General features: G+C 45.4%; 1 protein-coding gene across 2 annotated transcripts in view; it reads right to left on the bottom strand.

Annotated features, from left to right (window-relative positions):
• CKMT2 (creatine kinase, mitochondrial 2 (sarcomeric)) overlaps positions 1-27,883 on the bottom strand; it is a 33,625-nt gene that overhangs the window by 5,207 nt on the left and 535 nt on the right. For both annotated transcript variants that reach the window (XM_011995563.1, XM_011995564.1), the window contains exons 2-8: positions 10,550-10,721; positions 8,947-9,145; positions 7,333-7,428; positions 6,598-6,819; positions 4,750-4,835; positions 3,704-3,827; positions 2,251-2,385 (exon numbers count right to left, since the gene is read on the bottom strand). In XM_011995563.1, coding sequence (XP_011850953.1) covers positions 2,251-2,385; positions 3,704-3,827; positions 4,750-4,835; positions 6,598-6,819; positions 7,333-7,428; positions 8,947-9,145; positions 10,550-10,701 — 1,014 coding nt within the window. In that variant the 5' untranslated portion in view covers positions 10,702-10,721. The remainder of the gene's footprint in view (positions 1-2,250; positions 2,386-3,703; positions 3,828-4,749; positions 4,836-6,597; positions 6,820-7,332; positions 7,429-8,946; positions 9,146-10,549; positions 10,722-27,883) is intronic.

The raw sequence follows: 27,883 nt of genomic DNA, 5'->3' as shown, positions 1-27,883 counted from the left end.
TAATCATGTGGTTTTTGTCTTTGGTTCTGTTTATATGCTGGATTACGTTTATTGATTTGCATATGTTGAACCAGTGGTCTGTTATTATCCAGGTGCTTTTTTACCGTCATTGAAATTGGTTGAGAGGGCCCTATGTTCTTTTACCTTTGGGGATGTAGCAAAACTGCATGTCAATAGCATATCCTTCTGGGTTATGAGATTCTAGCCTTGTTCCTTGTCTTTGCAATATGAGTTCTGACAAATGCATAATGTCACATATCCACTATTTCAGTAACATATATCATAGTTTCACTGTCCTTTTTTAAAAAACGCCTTATTCTCCATGTATTCATCTCTTTCCTCTTTGCCTCCCTTCCCCCAAGCTCTTGCAACCACTGATCTTTTACTGTCTCTATAGTTTTGCCTACTAGTGTTTTTTTCTCTCACACTTTTAAGTAAGTGCTATTGATTTGTGTATATTGAACCAGCCTTGCATCTTAGAGATGAAGCCTACTTGATTGTGGTGGATAGGCTTTTTGATGTGCTGCTGGATTCAGTTTGCCAGTATTTTATTGAGGATTTTCGCATCGACGTTTATCAGGGTTACTGCCCTGAAATTTTCTTCTTTTATTGTGTCTCCGCCAGGTTTGGGTATCAGGATAATGCTAACCTCATAAAATGAGTTAGGGAGGAGTCCCTCTTTTTCTTTTGTTTGGAATAGTTTCAGAAGGAATGGTACCAGCTCCTCTTTGTACCTCTGGTAGAATTCAGCTGTGCATCCGTCTGGTCCTGGACTTTTGGTTGGTAGGCTATTAATGACTGCCTCAGTTTCAGAACTTGTTATTGGTCTATTCAGAGATTCGACTTCTTCCTCGTTTAGTCTTGGAAGGGTGTATGTGTCCAGGAATTTATCCATTTCTTCTAGATTTTCTAGTTTATTTGCAGAGGTGTTGATACTATGCTCTGATGGTAGTATTTCTGTAGGATCAGTGGTGATATCCCCTTTATCACTCTTTATTGTGTCTATTTGATTCTTCTCTCTTTTCTTTATTAGTCTGACTCATGACCTATCTATTTTATTAATCTTTTCAAAAAACCAGCTCCTGGATTCATTGATTTTTTTGAAGGGTTTTTCGTGTCTCTATCTCCTTCAGTTCTGCTCTGATCTTAGTTATTTCTTGTCTTCTGCTCACTTTTGAATTTGTTGCTCTCACTTCTCTAGCTCTTTTAATTGTGATGTTAGGGTGTCGATTTTAGATCTTTCCTTTCTCCTGTAGGCTCTGGTGCTATAAATCTCCCTCCACGCACTGCTTTAGCTGTGTCCCGGAGATTCTGGTACATTGTGTCTTTATTCTCATTGGTTTCAAAGAACTTACTTATTCTGCCTTCATTTCGTTATTTACCCAGTAGTCATTCAGGAGCAGATTATTCAATTTCTATGTAGCTGTGCGGTTTTGAGTGAGTTTCTTAATCTTGAGTTCTAATTTGATTGCACTGTAGTCTGAGAGACTGTTATGGTATCTGTTCTTTTGCATTTGCTGAGTAGTATTTTACTTCCAATTATGTGGTCGATTTTAGAATAAGTGTGATGTAATGCTGAGAAGAATGTATATATTCTGTTGATTTGGGGTGGAGAGTTCTATAGATGTGTGTGTATGAGGTCTGCTTGGTCCAGAGCTGAGTCCAAGTCCTGAATATCCTTGTTAATTTTCTGTCTTGTTGATCTAATATTGACAGTGGGGTGTTAAAGTCTCCCACTGTTACTGTGTGGGAGTCTAAGTCTCTTTGTAGGTCTCTAAGAACAGCGCTCTAAGACAGCATTCCTCCAAGTGTAGACCCTTGACCAACAACCCCAGCATCACCTGGAAACTTGTTAGAAATGCAAATTCTGCAGGTGGGGCCTAGCAACTTGTATTTTACCAAGTCCTTCAGGTGATCTCGTGCATGCTTATGTTTGAGAACTGCTTGAACTGGAAGAGACAGAGAAAGGAGATAGAAAGAACCAGAGAGAGCAGAGACTACCTATCCCAATTTGTTACATGAGGAAAAATGTAAAGGCCTTATTCTTGAAGCTACCATCTTTTTCTTACAGACCCTTAACTTTTATTCTAACTAATACAAATGTCTTTTGAGGCAAACTTAATTTTTTCTTATTTTTATATTGTAGGTAGAGAAAGTAAGGGTTAAGGAGTGGGCAGTGATATTTTCTCCCTCCACAGTCACATCTGAACTGATCCTGGCCCATCAGGGCCATTGGGCACATAACAGTACCTTGCTGAGCTTTGGGATCCTAACGTGGACACCAGCTCGTAGTCCTGTTCCAAGGTTCGAAGGACAGGTCAAAATGTATCCTAGGCGCTCATTCCACATGAACTCCCAGCCTCGTTCTTGGATTAACCGTTCTACCTACAAGTAGAACCACAGCGAACAAATGATAGCATTTTCCAACATCCATTCATTCAGCACATCCCTAGCACCAATGGGGGAGAGATGTATACCCTCCCCTGGCATGAATGAAATTAAGGTAAATTTATAGTACTCCTTTAAGAGAAAATAATACCTCCCCTACCAGACTATTAAAATGGCCCAATTTAGTTAAATGAACCATGTAAAGCAGTGGTCCCCAACCATTTTGGCATCAGGGACTGGTGTCTTGGAAGACAGTTTTTCCATGGATCATAGGGAGGGAATGTTTTGGGATGAAACTGTTGTTCCACCTCAGATCATCAGGCATTAGCTTCTCATAAGGAGCCTGCAACCTAGACCCCTCTCATGCACAGTTCACAATAGGGTTTGTGCTTCTATGAGAATCTCATGCCTCTGCTGATCTGACAGGAGGCAGAGCTCAGGTAGTAATACTGGCTCGCCCACTACTCACCTCCTGCTCTGCGGCCCAGTTCCTAACAGACCACAGACCGGTACCAGGTCCGTGGCCTGGGGGTTGAGGACCCCTGATGTAAAGTAGTCAACAGAGTACCTGGCACATACTGAGCACTCAATGAATATTAGTTGGTGGTATTTTTCATGCCAAGAGAGTAGGAGAATATAGGAATTCTCAGCAGGTAAGTCTATGGTCAGGCTACATTCTCTATCATCTCTATGCTTAGAATACCCCAGAGCAATATTAAATAAATCAAAAAACAAGTAATGATCCACAGACTTCCCTAAACCACAGTGGAATGGGGAGGTAAGCATAATCGCTTTCTAATAACAAGAGAAAGGCACCTATTTTCTGAAGCACTACCTTGGAAGTTCCACTCCAAAAAATGCCTTGAGACTGGGCGCAGTGGCTCATGCCTGTAATCCCAGCACTTTGGGAGGCTAAGGCAGGCGGATCACCTGAGGTCAGGAGTTCAAGGCTAGCCTGACCAACATGGTGAAACCTCCCCTCTCTACTAAAAATACAAAAATTAGCCAGGCATGGTGGTGACGACCTGTAATCCCAGCTACTTTGCCCAGCTACTTTGGAGGCTGAGGCGGGATATTCACTTTCACTTGAACCCAGGAGGTGGCAGTGCAGTGAGCCGAGATCATGCCACTGTACTCCAACCTGGGTGATGAGGGAAATTCCATCTCAAAAAACTTTAAAAACTTAATTAAAAAGCCTTGATTTCTAGAAAAAAAAATTAGCTTCTTGGAAGTTCCCATAGTGTCTTTGTTCAAGAACAAACAATATGGTAATTTTATTTTAATAAATATCCGGAAATCTCAGATAACCTCTTACTTCTTTTAGTCCACGACAGAATCGCTCAAATACTCGTTTCATATTGCCTCCTTTTTCCATTGAGATTACCCTGGTGTGATCCTCCTCATTTATCCAGATGAGAAATGTCTTATCATAATTATGCCTAATGAAGAGAGAAATATGGCACTGAGTGTTAATTGCATTTGTTTCAACATATGAAAACTCCCATTACCTCCCTAGCTTGATTGCTTCATTTCACCTTCCTCATTTCCTAGATGGCCCTAATCTCTTAACTGTGCCTGAACAAGTATGACAAAATAATGTTACTTTGACAGAAGGAAGATTAAGACCAACTCTCACCCTTAAAGATGTCATGTTTTTACCAAACAAGAATATAATTTCCCCTAGGTCCTCTGACTAGGATGACGGAAATTCAACTGCATAACATTTGGCTTTGACACAAGAATGTTTTGTCTCCTAAACGATTCAACCAAAATCTTGTGCTTTAAAAAGGAGATAGGGGTTACCTTCCACCCAAGATGTTTAAGGTATGCAGCATTTCACAGGTTTGCTCCATAGATCCTGCCTGTCCATCCCTACAGAGCAGCTGCATATGAACACTTTTATTTCTGCTCCTTCAGGTACACTCATATATAGCATGTCAGGGTGCAGGAGGCAAAGTGGGCTGAGGACTGTTGGCCAACATAAAACGTGTGTGCACTAGATATCAGTTCTTTTAGGGTTTTTCTTAAATCCTCAATATTTTTTATGTTTTGCTCTTTTAATGTTATGAAACAGATTATCTGTGAGGTCAAATAATATGAAGTAAATTTTTTCTTAAAAGCCAGCCTTTTTTCTCATGCATAATTCATGCAAACCAGGTCATATTTCACACATCTTAGAAACATCACAATACTTAGATACACACACACACACAATTTCCAAGTAGTCTTTTTCGTTTTTTCGTTTAGCTCATCTGGGCATGCTGTCAGCTGCAGTACACAGAAACTCCAGGTTAGGATAAGCAGGTGGTCTCAAAGAGATTCTCTGCAGATATTGCAAATGCGAAAATGCTGCATCCATACCAGATTCCCCTGGCATCTGGCCAGTCACGGGCCATCCCAGCACATGTTAATAAAGGGGACACTGGCTTATCAAACAGAAAGTGGTCCTGTAGGCCAAAAGGGATAAAGCAGAGAAGAGAGACTGATGAGATTAAACAGGACTGCAAGTGTCAGGTAAACAAGTTCCAACTCACTTATCATGGCTGCTGTCTCTTAGCAGTGGTTCCTAGCTTTGGCTGCCCACTAGAATCACCTGGTAGCTTCAAACAATGCCTACTTCCCATCCCCCAGAGATTCTGACCTAGCTGTTAGAGACTGGCCTGGGCATCAGGACTTTTTAAAAACTCTTCAGGTGATTGTAGTGTGCAGCTCATGTTGGAAAACACTGGGTTAGTCCATATGGAACTCATTACATCATTGTGGAGTGGGTATACACTACCAATGCCAACCCTATGCAGTGGCTGAGTGAGCAATGAATGAGGGATACTATCCTGAAAAGGCTGTTCTACACAGTGGTCATTCTCTGTTTCTAGCATTATTATTATTTATTTCATTAAAAAGTATTAGAGATGTACAATAATGATCAATAAATAAAAATAGTTACCATTAATGCTGACTGTGCCAGGCTCTAGATTACAGGCTTTTATTTCCTTTAATCTTCACAACTCTATGAAATAAGTGTAATTTTTCTATTTTATAAATGAAGAAAACAGATTCACAGAGATCAAACAACCTGTCCAATAGGATGGTTGTAGGAAGTAGCAGAGTATAGATTCAAATCTAGACTTCTGTGACTCCCAAGCCTGTGCCTTTAACCACTGCAGTATACTACTCCACATATCAAAATCAAAGTCAAGACTAACTTTTTTTTTGCAATGTGTATACTATTTCTTGCATAGCTACACATGTACTCTACAGTGAGATATATTCAAATATGATTACACTGAGGTAGGAAACCAAGTGGATGTGGGGAGAGGAGTCCTATAGTCTCTAAGTGGGAGAGATCAGAGACTTCAGCCAGGAGAGGACTGTGACCTGCCACTGCCCAGGGAGCACCATGTCCCTTAAGCAGGAAACCAGAGTGGCTACTTGAGGTAGAGGGGGGCTTGTTCTGTAACTGGGCAGGAAAATAGTTGGCCTGGTGGCCACAGAGACGAGGAGACTAAGGCCCATAGGCCATATAGTTGGCCTCTCTGGTTTGGAAATGAGGCATATTTCTTAGCATTTGCGTCTTTTGAAATAAAATTTTGCTTCTGCTTTTTTTTAAGAGTTAAAAGTTACTTTTGAAAATGCTATCTTGTTTTAGCTCTGCTAAGACGAAGATAAGTAAGGGACTTGAGTTTTGTGCACCCTGGTGCCAGAGGGAAGCTGTGGTGGACGTGGTGGAAGCAACAGGAATCAACCCCACCAGGAAATGCAGAGGCTAACTCCACAAGAGTCAGGGCAGGCCTCCCACCTGGAATTTCCTTTCTAGATTTTCCTGGCTTCCAGAATTTTCTTTGGCTGTGATAATGGAAACCATCTTCTGGGCACAGACAGGACTTCCACACCTAACTGTTCCCATTTATCAACAAGCTAGGAGATCCTCCATTCATCTCCACCCTCCTATCCGTAGGCACCATCTCCATATTGGAGTTTCCTATGCAGATTTTATCCATAGAATATTTCAGTGTTTGACGAGTACAATGTATGGCCTCATCTTTCTTCCTTATACTGAACAAGTAGGTGCTCTTGGGCTGAGCCCAGGGGTGGAGCCCTGCAAGCTCCGGGCCAGGGTAAGGGTTTGAGCAGAGCACCAGGAGAGGACTTCCTGTGCAGGTCAGAGCCCTTGGTCCAGTTCCTCTCCAGGGAGCCCCATCTGCTACTCACATCGATGAGCCGCTGCTGATCCTGCTCCGTCATCTCGGACAGCTTGTAGTAGCGGCCAGCCAGGTCCCCCTTGAGGCCCTCCAGGGCGGTGATGGCCACGTTCTCCACCTCCCTCCGCTCCGCCCGGGTGCAGGCGGGCGGCAGGCTCAGCCCACGGATGCTGCGGCCGGTGCGCACCCGAGAAGACAGCACATAATGCTCATCGAACTGCCCTTGGGTGATCTGCCAAGCAGAGTGTGGGGTCACTGCGGCCAGCCTCAGACCACGGTCCTGCCACAGCCACAGTGGGTTCTAATCGGCTGATCCGCAGTTTCCTTGGGGACCCTCAGGCACTGTGCACGACTGCACAATCCATAAGTTGGATACCTTCCGGAAGTCTTGGGGCAGGGGCCTTCGACTAGTAAAGAGGAAAGCTGTTTTAAATGGTGTGGTCTGGGGTCCTTGAACGTCACTGGGTGGTTTGGGATGAAAAAGGGAGTAGCTTTAGGAAAGGTTTAAAGTTCCCAATGACCAACCCTTCCCTGGTTGTATTTATTTAAAAAAACAAAGACTTTGGGACCTTCCTAACCTTCTCTGTGACCCTCCAGGGGGAAGGCTGTGCCAGGGCAGTCAGTGCTTTCCAGGGGTATCTGACTCAGAAACTCAGGGTTTCCGGGGAACCCCTCTCTCCAGGGCTCTTCCCCTTGGGCTCTGGAGTGCCAGCTTCGTGGGAGGGAGAGGGAGGCTGGAGCTTACCTTGGATGCGTCCAGATCCGTTGTGTGCTTCATCACTCTGGGGTCGTAGCCATTGTGTCTTAGTTTGATGACGGGGTCAAAAAGGTCAGCAAACACCTGCAGGAGGGAAGATGGGCGTTTCCTCTTTAATTGGTTCACCTACTATTCAAAGACCTTTCCATTCACTTGCCCCTTCTATCTTAAAAGCCAAAGTTGATGCCCTCCTCTGAAATTCTCAGGACTATCATGTAGGAAATGAATGTGAGAATGGATTGGTTAATAATAATAATAACAAGAGAGAAAGCCTTTTGGAGGCATCTTGCCCCTTGAGACAGGGTGGAGCTGGTGAGTTCTGTTATCTTAGCCTCCCCCTGAGTGATTCTACCAAAATCACTGCCATCAGACTGAGCAAGAAAATTCTTATGGTTAGGAATTTAAGGAGTTTCCTAGACATGTTTGCCTTTGTGGGTTACAAGAAGCTACCTGATCAGAGGCTACACAGTTTTATGCTTAAGGGAAAGTCAGATTCTAAAGATTAAGCTACATATGAAATCTGTTGAAAACCTGGCTATGCCAGAAGAAAAGTACATAGCAGCAGTTCGGGCAAAGCAGGGACCTCTCACCCCATGCGGACCTTCCCCAGCCCAAACCATCTCGTACAAAATCTATTCTATAAACAAAACCTCAGGCATATCCTTTACGTTTAAAAAAAAAATGTTAAAAGAAGTTGTAACAAAGCACCCTGCAGACTTTGGGAGCTGTGGGAAGTGGGGAGGGCTTTGGGTCCATTTTGGGACCCAAACTAGACCCAGGGTTGTGCACTGCTGTACGTAAATGAGCCACCAGTCGTGTTTATTCAAGATGGCTCCCTCTCTTCTCTATGGCTGCCTTTCTAGGGAACTGTCTTCAGCTCCCTGCAACAGAAGAACCCAAACAGAAGAACCCAAAAGGGTGGATCTGAAGGAGGAGGGCTGCAGGCATTTGCCTCAGCCAAGAGGCTGCTCTGTGGAGGGGATGCATGGTGGCTGAGCACTGTTCCAGCCGACCACCCTGTGCTTCAGCATTGAGGATGAGGATGCCAAGGTCATGGGATTTATCCAAGAGACTTGGTGAATTCAGTAGTCTGGGCTACAGTGATTGTCTAATCAGTAATAGGAGAGAATTCAATAATAGAAGTAATAAGAAGAGAATTCCTCATATAATAGAAGTAATAAGAGAATTCCTCATGTTCCTAAAGGTACACTGAACCCTCCTCCCGACCCCCACCCAATAAAGCTCAGCCACAAACACATCAGCTCCTAATGTCTTACTGGTGAATACACACCATTTGATATTATTGTTTCTGTACCAACTCATCCCCTCGACAAGCTCAGAGTTCTGTCATGCAATTCATTCCTCCACAGGGAGGGATCTTAGCACAGCAGCAAGGGAAGCCTTGTCCCTGGGAAGCTATAGACCTCATTGTTTCTGAAAGCATTCCAGATGGTTCTGCTGGAGTTGGCTTCCCTTTATGGGAGCCCTTCCTGAGAAGGTAGAAAGTTGGCCCCATAAAGAAGAAAAGGACCCCAGGACTGTGCAATTCAGTCATATCCAGAGTATCCCTCCCACCCTGGAACCAGCAGCCAATAGTTTTACCTCATAGGACTCCTCGTCACCAGCCACCATGCCCACAGTCTTTATGAAGGGGTGGCCAGGGTTGTCCACTCCAGTCTGGATGCACTGGTCCAGGGTGTAGCCGTTCGGCGTCACCTTGTTGCGAAGCTTGGCATAGATGGCAGGGGTGAGGCACTCAGCCATGCAGTTGTTGTGCTTGCGCAGGTCTGGGTAGTCTGCGCTGTGTGGGGAGGAGGGCAAGCTGTCAGCCAGCAGCCCCTGAGGAAAGGGGCCAATGGAAGGACTTGGTGTTTGCCTATCCTTCCACTAGGCTCCCTTCAGCCAGCAGGCACAGGGATACTTGGCTAGAACTGCCCAGGAGTCATACATGAAGACACCAGGTTTCAAAAAATGAGCAAGTTCCCCAAGAGCAAGGACTTGCCTTTTTGAGAACAGTCCCTGGCTATTGAAACCAGTGTTCAGTAAATATCTTCTGGAATAACAGAAATCAAATTGGGTGCTGTCTCATCCTGGGGTGTGTACTGATTGAGGACTAGGAGATTCAGGACCACCACAGCCTTAAACACGGGTCATGTCACCTCAGGAATTCCCCAGGTACATGGTGGTTGCTGGCGATTCCCTCAGAGATCCTGATTTCCATAAGAGACAGTAAATGTCTCTAAGAGACACCTCAGTGGTTTTCCCCGTCTCTCATCCATACCTGCCAATGTGGAATTCTGCATGCCACTCAAACTCTGCTCAGCGCACAGTATCTCATGCATGGCAGGGTTCCAAGGGCTGAGAAAACACGTCTATTTTCATCCCTCTCATGCCACTCCTCCACTTTCCATCTGCAATGTCCTTTAGAGCTGACACTTACAGTCAGTACTACGATATCCCTTTTTTCCAGAAGGAGGTGGAGCAGTGAGAGAGGCATGGGTCTGGAACTGGGGGGCCTGGATTTGCATTTGGCTGCACTAGCTATGTGAACTTGGGCACTGTTTAATTTTTCTAGGACTTTATTTCATCACCAAAGGATCCTAAGATGAATAAGATACTCCATGTAAAGTGCTGGTCATACATGAAAGTGCTCCACAAATGTTAACTATCCCCATTATTACTATTCAACTGGACTGCAAGCTCTAAGCAAGAATGATGATGCTACACTTCTTTGTATACACCACAGGTTACTGGTTTAACGAGCCTCAAAATGATTTTCCGTTTTACTTAGTCTTCCTCAAAAGCAAAAAGGACCCTTGCTAACAGTTTCCAACAGGGGAAGGCATATTTCTTGCTGGTCTTTGAAGCTTTTCTGTTTGTTTTTGTTTGTGTTTGTTTTGTTTGAGACAGAATCTTGCTCTGTCGCCAGGTTGGAGTGCAGTGGTGCTATCTCGGCTCACTACAACCTCCGCCTCCCAGGTTCAAACGCTTCTCCTGCCTCAGGCTCCTGAGTAGCTGGGACTACAGGCGTGCGCCACTACGCCCAGCTAATTTTTTTGTATTTTTAGTAGAGACGGGGTTTCACCATGTTGGCCAGGATGGTCTCAATCTCTTGACCTCTTGATCCAGCCTCCCAAAGTGCTAGGATTACATGCATGAGCCACCGCGCCCAGCCTGAAGTTATTTTAAAGTCAGGAGCCCTTACCTTGGAGGGAATAACCTGGGCTGCTCCCGGATCTCGGCACACACTTTCTGCCGGTTCAGCAGGTACCCGGTGGTCAGGGCACTGGTGCCCATGGTAGCAAACAGCAGAGAAGCATTGCGGCCAGTTAGCAACTTAGAAAAGATACTGGCCATCTTTCCTCTTGGATGAGTGTCTGGAAAGCAGAGAAGCTGGATTAGATAGCTGCATAGGATGACCCTGAGCCACAGCGTAGAGGTCAACAGGCAAGAGAACTGCAGGAGCCATAGCCTCTCTTTCCGGTTTTTCTGTCTCTCTCTCTCTCTCTCTCTGTGTGTGTGTGTATGTGTGTGTGTGTTTTCTGTTTCTTGCTTTGCTTTTTTCTTCATATTGCTTGGGAAAATCTGGGTAGTTTTAAACATTAATGTCTAAACTTCCTTAACGCCATGCCTTCTCTCTGTTAATATGATAAAAAATAACAGCAGAGGATGTCTTCTTCCAGCTATTTGACAGACCAGGTGCTCTTTTGAACTTCGCCACTGCATCACAACTAGACCCTGAACAGGATGGATTTCTGGACTTCTGAAAGGTAGGAGAAATTTCTGAGGACCACCCTGGAATAGGGGCTGACACTGGGATTCCCCCATTGAAGTAGGACCTTTGAAAGAGGCTGAAGTAGCACAAAGTCAGCAGACCCCAACTTCTGGCTCCTGCCTGAAGCAAGTCTAAAAGCTCTCTGAGGAAATTATATTCATTTTAGGCCCTGGATTCCTACAGATTAAGATGAAACAGTGAACTCCCAAAGATCGCTAAACACACAAGGAGGTACAAGGAATGAGAGTCAACAGAAGAAATAGCAGATGTAGACTGCTAATGACTGAAGATGCTGGAACTGTCAGACAATAATATCAGTAAGCCCTATATTGAATGTTTAAAGTGTGGAATCATAGTTATGAGCAAGCAACAAGAGACTGTTAAGAATGACCAAGTTGATTTGAAAGAACCAAATTGCACTACTCATTATGATGCAGCTGAACATAGAATGAACTGGAAGATATATCTTAAGAAATTATTCAGAATGTAGCACAGAGAAATGAGAAAATGGAAAATAGATGTAAATTAAGAGATATGACGGATAGAATGTCAAGCTCAAATACACATCAAAGTGAAGTCCCAGAAAGAGAGAATAGAGAAAACAGAGAAGTCAGATTTGAAGAGGAATGGTTGAGACATTTTTAAAACTGATAAAAGAATCCATGATTCAAGAGGTATAACATAATCTAAGCAAACAAAAAAGACATTGACACCTAGACAAATAATGAAACTGCAGAATATCAGTGACAAAGACGTGAAAAGCAATCAGAAAAGACAGTTTACCTACAAAGAAATGACAAACAAGCTGATTTTTTGATAATAGCCCAGGTAAGTAATATTTTTAGAAGCAGTAACTGTCAACCTAGAACTGGGGAACTAGTCTAACCATTTTTTCAAAAATGAGAGTAAAAAAAACATTGATAAAAAACAGATCAATAACAAAGGAATTACTAAACTATATGCTTCAGAAAGAAAGGAAATGACAGCATAAGGAGAGAGCCTGAAATGGAGAAAATGGAGAAAACACATATAAATGTAAATAAGTATTTATATATTTATAATACAAGTACTGAACTACCAACAAATGAAACAGGATAAACATGCACAGACATTAGAAGAGCCAGTTAGCCCCAAGCAGGGAGCTGTGTTACGTGGCTCTTTGAGTAGAAAACAAAAGAGCAGCTAGTTCTCAGTACTCTCTATTTGATCTCCATGATGCCCAAATAAAGATTGTGTGGGCCCAGGATGGTGGCTCATACATGTAATCCCAGCACTGGGAGGCAAAGGTGGGCGGATTACTTGAGGCCAGGAGTTTGAGACCAGCCTGGCCAACATTGTTTGCTGTCTTTTAGTAGAGACAGCAAAACCCTGTCTCTACTAAAAATACAAAAAGTTAGCTGAGTGTGGTGGCACGCACCTGTAGTCTCAGCTACTCAGAAGGCTAAGGCATGAGGATCATGACTTGATTGAGCCTCTGTGTTCAATCAGTTCCTCCTTGTTCAAGCCTCCGTGGCTTGAACCCAGGAGGTGGAGGTTGCAGTGATCCGAGATTGTACCACTGCAATCCAACCTGGATGACACAGCGAAACTGTCTCAATAAATAAAAAAATAAATAAAAAAGTATGGATTTGTCTAACATTTGGAAGGCTCCCAAGACTCAGCTGCAAGATACTCCAAGCTTAGATGGATTGATTGCTTCAAATAACTTGCTGATGTGTAAGGCTGTAGCTGAAAACCTGGGCCATCCAGTGAAGGATAAACAACAACTCGTAATAGAACCTTCATTTGGAAGTCTCTACTAAACCTGTATGTCCCAACTAAAAGCATCAAAGACCTTAAAAACATTTAAGAATGTTTATGTGTGCAAATAACAAATCAAGCCTTTTCTGAGTAGGGGTTACAGGATATGGGTTACAGGATAGCCCAGGAAATCAGATTATTAGTTCCTCTTCCATGCTAATATCTGCAAAGAATTCTTTCAATTCTAAAGCCAATTCAATTCTAAAGTAAGTTACTACAAGCACACAAGATAAATTAGTCATTTCTTGAAGTTGTCCTGGGGACTGGTAAAGACCAGCATTCAATCTCATCATGTAAACTTCTTTGCTCCCGTACTAGAGTTCAGGTCCTCATGTCAGTATCCCTCCAAGAATAGATAATGGCTCTTCAATGAGCTGCACCAGTGCTTCCTGGTCCTTGCCTGCAGCAGGCAACACTAGCATACATCCTTTTGGGCTATCTTATCTGCCATCACACCCTCAAATCCACTTTCTAACTAGAGGGAGGCAATGCTGTCACTCTAGAGATTTACTGTAGAACTCACCAAAGTGAAAGAAGCTTTGCCCAGATTCTTTCCAGGCAGTATGGGCCTAAACATAAGCCAGACATGGTCTTCCTAAGCTAACAGGAAGTATGTTTCTTTCTGGGATTGACCAGGGATGACCCAAATGTTTTGGTCTCTATTTTTCGTTCCTTAAATTGCCTGTCCACTGATGTGTTCAAGTCAGAGTCTGTTTGTGACAATAAATCTTAGGAAGCAGATACAAGAGGAAGGGGAGTGAATGGTCTCCATGTATAGCCCTGTGACCACTGGAGGTCTTCCTCCCTGCAAGGGTGATGTGTGAGTAGGTATCTGGCTCAAAATATTAATGTTTGAAGTGTCATCATATCCGTATTTTAGTTCCTGGAAGGAACTAATTTATTCTAATTAATTTAGAATTTAGTATTAATTTATTCTGAGTTCCAATACCACCCTAATGTCTGAGCAACAAAGGATGATTCATGTGGATAATCCTAGGGAAGCTTTGGTCGTGGCTAGCAAAGCAATCTTGGAACTGAAATTCCTCGGTATCCTTGCTTTGATTCCTTGAAGAGAATTGATACAGACTCCAAGTTTTGGTGAAGCGAAGAATTCCTGCTTCCTTGACTGTTTTTCTCGCCAGGACACAAAGAGGTATTGAATTTCACTATTAAGATCTTAATTAGTAACCTTGTTTGTGAAATTGAAACAAAGGTCTCACTGAACAGGCTGGTGATCTGGCAGTGGCTGTTCCATGCTCTCCAAAGACCCAGAATCAAGGCTTGCCATGAAATCACTTTTCTTCATGACTAAACTGAATCTCTCTTGCATGTTAAAAGTTAGTCTTTAAAAAGCTATGCAGTCAGAACATTGCTTTGTCTTACACATTTCCCTGTTACCTGGCAGGCCCCAAATGTTACATAAGCATTCTCTGCAGCTGTAACCCCCACCAGAAGAGGCTTGATTTGTTATTTGCACACATGATAACATGTGACATAAGTAAAGCTGGGAAGATGTGTGTTTGTAAGGGGTAATTAGTGTCTACCAAAGCAGATAGTATTTGGTTTTGCCTAGCTTCCAAACATTTTATAAGTCAGTATATCTTGTGAAACCATTAGGACAAGAGTTTGGAACAAAAAGAAATCTCAGGCTCATTGCAAAGCTTTTTTAATGTTTGCAATTCCCTCCACGTTCTGAGCATTATCATAACGTACTGAACTGTTCTGTTCAGAGACCACTAGGGAGAGGAGATGAGGAACCAGAGCAGCCAGGATGTTTCTCCCTGGGATAAAAGCTCAAGCATTCAGACACCCTCACTGTGGGCTTTGCTTCTGTAGCCAGAGGGGATTGGAAACAGCAGGAGCATCTCACATACAGCTTGTAGGAAACACACACGTTTTCCCCAAATATTCATTTTTGCAGTTGGTCCTTGCTGGCTGATCCAGCTTCCCTGTCAGCATATGGTGAGCAGTTTGGTGAGAGGACCACACTTCCAATCCTGGCAGGTACGGGTCCACAAGGACCCTTCTCCCAGGGAACCCTGGCTGCTAGATCTCACAAGACTAAGGGAACCTGGCTTCTCAACTTCGCTGCTGCCTGTGTTTCTTCCCACCATCCCCTCCCCTCTAATTGGCCCTGTTTTCCGACCTCACATCTGCCACTGTGCCCTTTCTCACAGGGATCCCAGAAAGTCTTAGATCAGTTACAGCCTGGGATTGGCTTCTAGCCCCAGTGGGAGGCATGGAATTCATCCATCAGGAACTCTTTACTGAGACCCTGCTAAGTGTCAGGCATTGCACTAGACAACAATGATATGAAAGTGGGCAAAAGAAACAGTTCTCTCCTGTGGGGGCTTCTAATTCATTTGTGGCAGACGGTTAAGAAACAAGAAAACAAAATCATAGGTGGGGACGAGTGCAAACAAGGGAATAAGCAGCATATTATTCCAAGAAAGTGTAAGTGATATCTACTTTTAAATAGGCTAGGCAGGGGCAGAGAATAGAACAGCAAAGCCTTAAAGCTGGACAGATCTGGACTCACCCCAGGACAGAAAGGAGGTCAGTGGGCTGAAGAACAGGGAGCAAATCACAGTGGACTTCAGGAAGGATGGAGGGGCGGGGTGGAAGGGAGCCAGGTGTGCAGACCCTGAGACCACCCTAAGGAGTCTGGATTTTATCCCAGTGCAGAGGAAATTTACATTCGTGCTTGCAAGTAGATGAGCTGAGCTCATTTTATGAGTTACAGGGGTGGCTCTGGCTGCCAGTGGAGAATGGTTTAGAGGGACATGTGCAGAATGCAGACAAAGAGAGAGAGCAGTCAGAGGCCCTAGAGGTGGTCCTGGTGAGAGATGAGGTGCTGAGACCCAGGTGAGTCAGCGAGGATGAGGAAGAGAATGTGTTTGCAGTCTATTCTGGGGCAGAACTGACAGGTCTTGCTAATGGTTTGGAAATGAAAGATAAGAGAAAATCAGGGATGCCTGAGATTTCTGGTCTACAGTTGGGTGGGTGGTGAGAGCCTTAGGTGTTGGGGCCCACTGGTGGGGGAGCAGTTGGAGGGCAGAGTGTTGCTGGCAGATGTGGATGATCTGTGTGGTGGCCCCAGGCCCCTTGCACCACAGCCGCTGGGCCTCTTCACAGCTCTGGCCCTGCTGCGCTCTCTGCCTGATCCCCTGCTGCCCCATCTCAGCTTTCCCATCCCACTGGCTCCTGGGACTCTTTCGAAGGCTTTGTAAGACTTATAGTGAAGGCCTGGCCACCAGGCCCCATTTCTGCCCAGCACCACCACAGAGACTGCTATACCCAGAGATGACATCTGCCCTAAGAATTTCCCCACATTCTCTTCAACTCCCAGACAACCTCAGATGTAGCTGCTCTCTCAGGCCTTCAATGTACATCTCCACCCAAATGAGTAATATTTGCACTACAAGGAGGAAAGGAGAGGGAACCATTGGGTATCTGCTGTACCAGGCACATTGTATGCTATTGTCCTGTTTTCCAGATGAAGCCAGATTCAGAGAAAGTGTAAGTGATGTCTACTATCTGTGAAGTTAAATGACTTGTCCAGGCTTATGCTGCTAGGGAGTGACAGAGATAGAATTTGAATGCACACCTATCTGACTCCACCTCTCATGTTCTTTCCACATGGCCAGCAAGCTCCGCTGTCCCACCTCACACTTCTGGGAGGTGGCTACCCCCTCTTTCTGCCCCCCTTTCTGGATCTTGACAAGGGGTTCTGCCCTGCCCCAGCTGTCAAAGCCTGTGGCAGCTGCCAAAAAACCTCAACACAGGCGTACTTTGGACCTCCATCATGTGTTGATGTCACAGGTGCTGTACCAGGCATTTGACTCCTTCATCTAAAGCCAGGATTCCTGGCCAACATGGCGAAACCCCATCTCTACTAAAAAACAAAAATTAGCTGGGTGTGGTGGTGGGCACCTGTAATCCCAGCTACTTGGGAGGCTGAGGCAGGAGAATTACTTGAACCCGGAAAGCGGAGGCTGCAGTGAGCAGAGATTGTGCCTCTGCACTACAGCTTGGGCTACAGAGTAAGACTGTCAAAACAAAACAAAACAAAACAAACTAGTGAGGGGGATGCATGCCCACACAAAGGAATCCTGACAGAGGAACAATGGCTTGGTCCGTTTCTCCTCCTATGTAGCACTGTGATAAAGGAACGCCTTTCAGGTATGTGCCTTGATGGAGCCAGTGGGTGGAGAAGGAAGGGCAATGAGAGCTTTGAAGACAAGCCGCTGATACCCTCATGTATCATCACAGTGGCGCCCTGTGGGAGCCTGCTATGGTATACTCATCCACTCGGGGAAGAGGAATTCTCTTACCCACAATTTTGTCTTCAAAATTGAAATTCCTCTGGGCAGAGCCTAACAGAGAGTTGCCTCATTTCATGTAACTGTAGCATATGTAGTGTAGAAGCTCCAACATGTTTTCGAGGCAGTCTGAGGGCTCTTTCTGGAAATGCCAGGCAGATGACATCTGCGTCTGATTTTACTTTGTCTTACAACCAGGCTAAGACCTCCAGCAGCATCAGACTGTGGAACTGCTCAGGTCAAGGCAGACAGGTAGAAAGGCCCACATAGATAGTGGTTACTCATTCCAAGAACACAGAGGCCCACACCAGAAGGGGCAGATGATGTTAATGATGTGAGGCAGGCAGTTATGTCTTGTGACTTCCGTGAGCCATGATGCATTACACTAAGGAACTTTATCTCACTTGGCTTGTGACTTTTGTTAGTGAAAAGTGGCGTGCCGGCCTGTGCTGTGGAGGACTTGCAGAAAACTCCCCAGCCACCAGCAGAAGGTTCAGACATCTCCCCTAGTTCCTCCCCAACCTGTTTAGTGTGAAATGGCACAAAGAGAAACATTTCTTTTGATCTGTTTTTGGGGAAAGGCAAATGTCAACTAAATAAGATCGTATTAGGGACTGGGCACGGAGGCTTATGCCTGTAATCCCAGCACTTTGGGAGGCCAAGGCAGGCAGATCACCTGAGGTCAGGAGTTCGAGACCAGCCTGGCCAACATGGCGAAACCCTGTCTCTATTAAAAATTCAAAAAATATTAGCCACGCATGGTAGCATATGCCCATAAACCCAGCCACTTGGGAGGCTGAGGCATGAGAATCGCTTGAACCCAGGAGTCGAAGGTTGCAGTGAGGCGAGATCGCACCACTGCACTCCAGCAGCCTGAGTGATAGAGACTGTCTCTCTCTCTATATATATACATATATACACACACACACACACACACACACACACACACATCCTATTAGGAATTTCATGAAAGCTCGCACATCATTCAGGGCCTGTTACGGGGGGCCAGAACATCAGGACAGAGTAGCCAGCCTCACATTCAGCTCCATTGCACTAGAGTCTTGCATGATCTCAATTTGAAAAACACCCATGTGTATCTATATTTGTATCTCTTCTAATACACTGTATGTGACTTTTTAAAATATTGGTTTGCCGTTTCTATTTTGTGCTAATGCAACAAATCTAATTTGTTTTAGAAAAAGTTATTACTGTTTCTTGCTTCTTATCATCCCCTACCGTTTGGACTTTGTTGTCCATCTTTCTCTGCCTAATTAGACCACAGCCTGGTGCCTCAATCTCCACAAAATCTGTTCCCTTCTAGCTCAAGATGACTGCATTCTCTCTCAGTTCCCAGTGCACTCACTGGCTGCTCATTCACCTGCCCTTGTGCTCTGTGCCTTTTTGGCATCTGCGGGTAAACTCGATGCCACATATCTCTATCCTGTTAACTCCTGTTTGTATTGTCTTCCCAAGGGACCTCTCTTATGGCCATGCTGGGTTCCTCCCCTTACCCACATCTGCCAAGCATAGAAATCAAGGCAACATTCTCAGTCCCTTTAAGGGAAGTTCCAGGTACCTAGCTAGTCCTACAACCAGCAATTAGGGAAGTTAACGAATAACCTGCTAAACAAGAAGATAATAACTTAAAAGCCACCCCAAGTCAGAGTCACAAAATGTTTGATTCCCTGTAGAAACTTAAGACAGCATCTTGACATATGCCCTTGCATTGCTTTTCAGAAACCAGTTCCCACACCAGATGGAAAATGCTGACCACTGTCATAGACCTCAGAAAGACTGAAACCAAAAAATAGATAAGGAAGTTCCAGAAATTCCCTAGCTCTTAACTCATTATGGATACCCCCTCACTCCTGCTTTAAAAACCCTAGCTTATAAGCTAGCAGGGAGCTCAGGTGTTAAGTGCTAGGTACCCATTCTTCTTGCTTGGCACCCAGCAATAAACGCCTTTTTCTCACTACAAATCCCAGCATCAATGTTTGGCTTTTTTGGCATGCTGGGCGACCAGAACCAACCCCTTCTTTGTGTACTTGCATCCGACTCTGATGAGCCTATGTATGTCAAGTTGGTCGAGGCCCTTTGTGCTGAACACCAAATCAACCTAATTCAGGTTGATAACAACAAGAAACTAGGGGAATGAGTAGGCAGCCTCTGCAGAATTGACAGAGAGGGAAAACCCTGTAAAGTGGTTGGTTGTAGTTGTGACGTAGTTAAGGACTATGGCAAGGAGTCACACGCCAAGGATGTCATCAAAGAGTACTTCAAACGCAAGAAATGAACAAATCTTTGGCTCACAAACCCCAGAAACTTTTGAATGAAATCTACTTATACGATGTGACATACATTTCTTTCAGACATGGATTTTGAAATCCTATCAGTAAAAGCCACCAGGTGAGACTGACAAGTCTGGTTTTGAGCATGTACCTGCTTTGTTTTCTGATATCTGCAAATTAGGGTGACCCAGTGCAGGCTCCTGACATTTTGACCATGACAGGCTGGCTGAAGCCTGGGAGCTCGTTGTGCCCATCCTCAGAGATGTCCGTGTGTGACACAGCAGAGACTACCCCAGAGATAACAGATGAAAGCCAGCAGAGTACAAGGCATAAATCTGCATGTCCTTCTGTTTCTTTTTTCTTTTTTAAGGGGTTCTGACTGAGCAGGCAGGTAGGGAAGGAAGAATCAGATGAGGAGCAAGTGCTGGGTATTGGGGAAACAATTTAAATTTCCTACCACCCCAGAATTTCCTCTCTATAAAATATAGGAGAGAAAAAAATTTATTATTGAATAAACATGAAACTAGTGATGCGTATCTTTAGCATTCTGCTAAGGAGATTGCAAAGACAGAAAGACATCCCACCCTTTTATATAAGCAAGCAAATGGGACCCATTCATTGCATACATGTTCTCTAACTCAAGTAAGAGGACATGACAGCACCATTTGTCAAGCATAATTCCTCCTAAATTCACCTGGTAATTGGGGTGGCCATTTATGTTTGCTAATTGCCTTTATAAAAAGGAAAAATAAAACTGAAGTCTCTAGGACAGCACGTAGTTTTACAACTTGGAGCCAGGTGCTTACATGAAACTACTACCCACTGACAGTGGGAGGTAGGGAGCTATCTTCCTTGATATCTACATTTTCAAAGAGATGGCTTCCAGACCCTTGCAGGAAAAGAGTCCTAGGTTGTAAAATCGACTGGAGCCTTACTTAGCTTTTTAAAAGATTTATATACATTTCAAAGGGGCAGCAAAATACTTTACAATTTTTCTAAAGGAAATGCTCTAAGTAAAAGGAAGCAGCTCTTCCCCTTTTTGCATGGGCTTGTGGGGTAACATTCTGGAATTCATGAGGAGCATGAATTGGTTTCCTCCCTCCACGTGCTGGAGGGCACCGTGTATGAAGCTTGGCAAGGCTGCAGTCAGGTGTGGACAATCACTGGGAATTCCACGCATCAAAGGGACAAGGGACAATCACTGGGTCCATCCTATACTTCAGAGGGACAAGACCCAATGAATGTAGAACTGGGCCACAGTTTCTCTTGGTTCTCAGAGCATGCTGGCCCACACATGATAGGTTATCATTAAATGTCTGATGAGTGAGTGAATGAATGTCAGGAGCCTGAGAGACTTTAGAGGTTATTTACCTCAGCTGAAATTCAGGCATCCCTTTCCCTAGGCTCTCCTTAAATACCAGCAGTGCTGGCGATCCCACCACTTGCCAAAGCAACCCATTTTACTGGATAACTAATTATTACAACATTTTTCATATCTCAATAAGGAGAGAAAACAAAATCTTTCAAGGGCAAGGTACGTTTTTCAAAACAATCCCAAGAAGCAAGTATCCCATGTCACAGAGGAGGGAACTCAAAAACAGAGACTTTAACAGCCCAAGGTCACACAGCTAAAGGGAAATCACATGTATCAAGTGTTCTGCATCAGGCCCTCATTTAAATAAAGATCCTTTCACTCACAAGGGTTTACCATACAAATATTAACAGCATGTCTAGATGCGGTCAACCCCTTTGTCTCCCAAGGAACGGAGCTGCCAGAGAGTTCCAGCTGCCTCAGATTCTCCCTGATCTCTCAGGGATGCTGAGTGTTTTCCCTCAAGCAGTGTTTCCACAGGCGAATGCCGAGGGGAGGCTAAGTATGGGGCCAAAATGCCCACAGCACATAGGTGTCATTCCAGGCAGCACTGAGGGGAAGCAGAACCAGGGGATGGCCCTTGGGGCCTTCCTTCGCAGGAACACCACTCACCACAGAGTTCCAGGCGATCAGTGGGTCATGTGAGTCAAGGGCAAGTGAGTGAATGACACTGATATGCTTCAGGTAGGGAGAAGCCATGGTGGGCACCATTGGAGGGAGGGGAAAGAGGGGGCGAGGAGGGGGTGGAGATAGTATTTATCTACTTATTCATCTGATGACTATTTACCTACTGTGTGACAGCTTTTCCAGTCCTTAGTCTGAGGAAAAACCCTGTGCTGAGCACTGGGTTCTATTAGTTTTATGAGTATTACCCCATTTAATCCTCACTACAGACCCAGGAAGTAGATGCTCGTGTTATTCCCATTTTACAAGTGAGCAGATGCAGGGAGAGAAAGGCAAAATAACTCACCCAGGACCACACAGTTTGTGAGTGGCAGCGCTGGGATTCTGGCCAGCAGTCATAGTCCACACACAACCAGGGCCCTTTGCTGGGCAACTAGAAATTATGTGTGACTTATGGTCTACTTGGGGAGCCAAAGCCTGTTGGGGGGTCCTGGGAGGGCACGGTCGGCTATGGGACAGACCATTCAACGATGTTGTTTGAGGAGCCTTGTCAGGTCTTAACCATACCAAAGCACTGTATTGCATGCCTCCACCCGCTCTGGGACTAGGACCAGGTCACACACTGCACAGGATTCCAGTGGAAACAACGAATAGACCCCTGCACACCCATGTGCATCAATGGAGGACTGTGGATGCCGTGTGCCCCCACTCCTCCCTCCCAACAGCTGCTTCCAGGCATCTTCCAGCTGGGGAAATGGCCATTGCCCTCAGCCCACAGCAGACTTAGCCTACCCTTGAATGCTGCTGAAAAAAAGGACTAAATGTGTCCCCTGTTTTATTCCTAGCCCAGATTCTTAAGGATGAGGACACAGCATCCTGGGCCACTGTCACTAATACAAATTTGCCTCTGAGGGACTCTATGAAAGATAATTCCCCTGAAATTTGGAGAGTTGAATTAAGCTAGGACTGAGCGTGCCTGGAATTTGTGGCGGCCACCTACTCTAGAGGGCCTCAAGGAAAAACCATGGTTCAGGACAACCCTGACAGATCCTAGAGTCTAGAACAGAACACCTGTTCTACCAGGGATGGATTTGAACATGGGCAAGGCCAACCACCAAGTTCATGGCCTGTGTACAGCAAAGATTACGTTACATCCTGAGAGCTAATCTTGGAAGCTCTTTCATCCATCTGTTTGTCCATCCATCCAACCATCCATCCCTCCATCTGCTCAACAAATGTTAGAGAATCAATCCCTGTGTCAGATACTGGGGCTGCCCTCAAGGAGCTTTTATAAAGTTCAGGGTACAGCCTGGTGGGGGAGACAGATCACTGTAAAAACCTACCACTATAATCCAAAGGACAGGAGCAAAAATAGTAAAGAGGAGAGAAGACTCAAATTTCCCTGGTGGGTCAGAGAGGGCTCTCTAGAGGAGGTGAAAAATCTTTGGGGCTATCACTTCACCTCATCCGGTGGATAAAGGGAGGACTTTCCAGATACAGTGGACAGAATGTGCAGAGGCAGGAGCCATAAGTGGCAGAGGCAGGGCAGGGACTGCAGAGACAGGCTGGAGCCGATGCACGATGGCACTGGAGCCATAGCCAAAGGAACAAACCGTGAGACCTGGGACTTGAGTTTGGAGGCAGTGAAAAGTGACGACAAGGTTCTTCGCAGAAGAGTGATTTTATTCAACTTATGGAAGGTTGACCCCAGACCAGTGCTGCCAAAGTGTGGTCTGTGGGCTGTTAGCAGTTCATGACAACATAACTACAGAAATTGAGAGTGAGCATTTAGAATACCTACAGCACTTTGATAGTCATTTTACTTTTTATATTTTGAGCTGGCATTTTGCATACCTGTTTATTCTACCTTTTTTTTTTTTTTTTTTTTTTTTTTGAGACAGAGTCCCGCTCTGTTGCCCAGGCTGGAGTGCAGTGGCCCAATCTCTGCTCACTGCAAGCTCTGCCTCCCGGGTTCACACCATTCTCCTGCCTAAGCCTCCTGAGTAGCTGCGATTACAGGCGCCTGACACCATGCCCAGCTAATTCTTTGTATTTTTAGTAGAGACATGGTTTCACCATGTTAGCCAGGATGGTCTCAATCTCCTGACCTTGTGATCTGCCCACCTTGGCCTCCCAAAGTGCTGGGATTACAGGTGTGAGCCACCGTGCCCCGCCTTATTCTATTTTTCTAATAGTTGCACTTTATCATATTTTACAAATGTGTGGGTCTGCTATGGATTAGAAATAAGAGATTTTGCCACAGATAGTTTGAGAAGCCCAGCATTGCCACTCAACAAATGCTGGTGCATTCAGATGGTGAAATATTCTGCAGCTATTAAAGGAGTTAAAACTGCCTCCACTTTCCTGGATGCCCATCTGTGACACCCTTTTAGGTTAAAAGGAAAAGAAAAACTTGCTTAGAACTGAATATGAGTGGTTACAATTTTGTAACAATGATGTATATACATATACATTTTCATATATTTGTATGAACATAAAAGTTTTGAAGGATGTTCATCAAACTGCTAAAAGGGTTGCTTCAGAGTAACAGACTTGGAGAAGGCAGATTAATTTTCTCTTAATGGAACTCTGTATTGTATCATTTGTAAAAATAAGCATGTGTTACCTTTATGATAAAAAAGTAAAAACCTAAAAAAGAAAATTTTGATGTGTGTTAAAATTTTGGATTTCTAGGCTCCACCTTTTTGAATGAGTCTCTCCAAGAGTGGGGCCCTCACATGTATAGTGAGAAAAAGCTCCCCAATTACAGGATGTTACCAAGCCCCGCTGGGTGTAGCAACCCTGCATGGTGCCCACCTGAGCCTCAGCAGCTCCTCCCCATCATGGGCATGATGAGGTCTCCCTGTGGGGTGTTGTGAAGACGAGGGGACAGGCTGCAGTAGGCACTGAATAAATGTGAGTCCCTTCCCCTGATGACCCTAAGGCTATGGGATCATCATCACTCCCACCCCGAAGCCACACCTGATTACTCCAGCCGGCACTCGGCCTGCCCCTTTTCTGAATGCTTTTTGATTTTAGCTTACATTTTTAGCATTTAAATGTTTCATTTAATTTGAGAAAGAGTCTTGCTCTGTCACCCAGGCTGGAGTGCAGTGGTGTGATCTCGGCTCACTGCAATCTCCACCTCCCAGGTTCAAGCGATTCTCCTGCCTCAGCCTCCCAAGTAGCTGGGATTACAGGTGCCCACCACCACATGTGGCTAATTTTGTACTTTTAGTAGAGATGGGATTTTGCCATGTTGGCCAGGCTGGTCTCGAATTCCTGACCTCAAGTGATCCACCTGCCCTTCACCACAGCTGGCTTCATTCAATTTGTATTTTGTATCTCTGTGGACAAGACTTCAAAGGTGTCTATCACATACTTTCAGATCTACTGATCATCTTCTGAAAACCAACATCAGGGTTCACAAAATGGATTTAACCAATTGGGCTCCCCAGTTCTTCTTCCAGACTCCATCCCTCCAACAGTGTCTCCAATGACTTCCTGGCATCACCGAACAGGTCCTTCACTTGGCCACCTCTGAGCCTTTGCTTGAGTGTTTTCTTTTACCTGGAAAATCCTTTCCAACCCTGTACACCGACTGAGTCAAACCTTCTGTCTTCTTTTTGAACTAACATTTATGAGCGCCTATCATGAGCCATGCATTATGCAAGGGACCTTACAAACACTATCAGTCTGTGTAACAATCCTGCCAAGTATGCTTTATTTTGTGCATGGGGAAACTGAGGCTCAAGAGAAGTGACCTGCCCCAGGTTTCAGTACCAGCACACTAGTGGAGCTGGGATTTGAACCCAGGTTTGGCTCTAACCCTGGATTCAGCTTCCTTGCAGACCCCAGCACCTCACATACAGCCCTGCACTGACCAGCAGCTGGAGGGAAACCACCCTTGTGGCTTAAAAGCTGTGGCGCCACAGGTCATTCCACTCGGTCACACCCTGAAGACCGTAGAATTGCATTGACCACAGCAGCTCCTAGGCACAGGATCGTCACCTCAGGGCACATGACTCCTCCTAGAGTTGCAGATTATAAACTGTTCTGTTTCCCTGTCCTCAGGCCTCTGCTGAAGTAGCCCAAATGCCAGGGATATTTCTGCCTGCTCCACTCTGACCCTAGCTGCTCAATGTGCCTGCCAGGCCTTGCGAGGGATGCTGTGCCAGTGTGAGGAGGAAGGTAGTCTCCAGCTTTCACCCCATAGAAGCTGTCTGCCTCAGTTTCCCTAACCTGGAACACCGCTATGACTCCCGAGTTGAAAAACACTGTTTACAGCATCTAGGCTAAAATTAGCAGAATGCCTGGGCTCCAAGCCAGGGAGATTTGGGGTGATGGGAAGGTGCAAGAGCACAGCCAGACAGAGCCAAAAGCAGTAATATCCTGTTTGTTCCTACACTGCCTTCCCCACTAAATAAACAAGGACAGCTGCATCAAGCCCTTTTGTTAAGTGGCCACACAAGCTGCACATTTCTTGGTCCCAGGCAGGCATACCGGGAGTTCAGATCCCGGTCTAATGGTCTTCTCTGGTTCTGTGACATCCTGGAATGTGAAAGGGAGGCCTTGGGTTCTGTCACTGCCTCCAGCCTGAGCCCCCTGTGCTTCCTGGGCATCCCGGATGGACCCTGTCTGCCTTTCTGCTGACTCAGACCTATTTCTGGTCCAGCCATTCAGTGTCCCTGTGTGTGAACTCCTCAGCCAGAGGGCAGGTGGAAGGCCCGGAGGAGGACCACATGTCATCTTTCCATCCAGAGAGCCACCCCAAAACAGAGGACGTCCTTGGGCTTGGACCAGCTCCACAGAACACACTGAACAAATTCTCACGATGCCAGGCGCCTAGGCCAGCAGAAAATGCCTCTCCCCTCCCAGTTCTAAGACAGCAAAGGGTTTGCGTTACCTCACAAGCACTGGGTACACAGCCAACCTTAATGGGCACTCTTGGCATCACTGTTCTACTCAGCAAATAGACAGTCCTAGGCAGGAGATATTTAGAATCCTACTCCGTAAAACAGAGGCCTTTCCTAGGCCTCCTGTAATGAAGGCATGGGACGGTTACCAGACTTGTCCCTCAAGGGGTAAATTGTTTACAAGAAAACAGGAAGCTAGGAGCCATCTAGTCCTTTTAAGTGCTGTGAAGAAGTGGGCTGCCTTCTTCCCCGCCCAAGGAAGGGAGTCTCTGAGACTTCCCAGGCAGGGTTGGTGTGACCTCCAGCAGTCACCTTCAGCATGGGTTGCTGCTGGATTCCTGGCTCTGTGGGCAGAAGCTCTGAGAATGCTTGACACAGGCTGTATCGGGGGTTCCTTTGGGAAGACAAATGGAGCCTGCTCTAGGCTATGGCAGAGATGGAGGCCCAGGGCCTCTGAGTTAGGGGCAAAGTCAGTCCCCCTCCTGTGTCCGAAACCCCAGGACTCCTCGTTCTGCATGGCACTCCCCCAACCCACGGTTTCCTTAGGAAAACTGACCTGGCTATGGGCCATTTCCTTATGAGGTGATTTGGTCATGAGGCTGGCAGAGTCCATGGGGTGCATGTGGCACTCCTGTGCTTTGCTGGGACAGTACCTTAACCCAGAGGCATGATTAACTCCAAAGTCTGGGGTCTTTGGAGAAGGTGCCTATCAATGCAGAGGAAGTGAGGTGCTCACACCGCCAAACAAGGCCCAGAGCCTCCTGGAACAGCCTGTCAGGAAGCCTCAGGCCACATGCTGTGGCCGTGCTCGCCTCCCTGAGAGGACAGACAGAACAGACCAAGGACACGAATTCAGAACAGAGAAAATGTGAGAGCCGTAGACAGGAAAAGCAGCCCTTCTGGAAACAGCGCACTGGTGTACCTAGCGTCACCTTGTCCTGAGGGCACTGACTGCCCCTCACTTGACTCGGCTGACACTGTGAGGGGTCACGAGCCTGGCAACACTTTCTGAAAGGTCTAAAGGGCAGCACTGAGGAGACCTAAAGGTTTTGCTGTTTGTCAAATGTCACTCTTCCTCACATTCGGAGGAGAGCATTTGAAGGCAGACCACTTGAGGGACAAGGACAGGACTGATTTTAACCCCAGGACTACCAAGCAAGCAAGCTAGCAAAGACTAGGCCTCTGCCCAGGTGCAACACATGGGGCCAATTCCACAGGTTTTTGTTGTTTTTTAAAATTAACCTCCAGTGGGAAAGGTAAGGATGGCAGGGAGGGGAGATAGTTATTTGGCTCATTATCAATGTGTTCATGTTAGTGATGGCAAAACTGAATCTCTAGCAATACTATTTGCCAGTTTAAACTGGGCCTGGCTATTGGGCTTATTAGTAAATAGCTTCTCAAAATTTTAATTTTCTAGTTAGTTCATCCCAAGTCACTGATTT

The sequence above is a fragment of the Mandrillus leucophaeus genome, unplaced genomic scaffold (assembly GCF_000951045.1).
Source record: "Mandrillus leucophaeus isolate KB7577 unplaced genomic scaffold, Mleu.le_1.0 Scaffold491, whole genome shotgun sequence".
NCBI classification, from domain to species: domain Eukaryota; kingdom Metazoa; phylum Chordata; class Mammalia; order Primates; family Cercopithecidae; genus Mandrillus; species Mandrillus leucophaeus.
The sequence above is the reverse complement of the archived record's forward strand: the minus strand, read 5'-3'. Positions and strand labels throughout refer to the sequence as shown.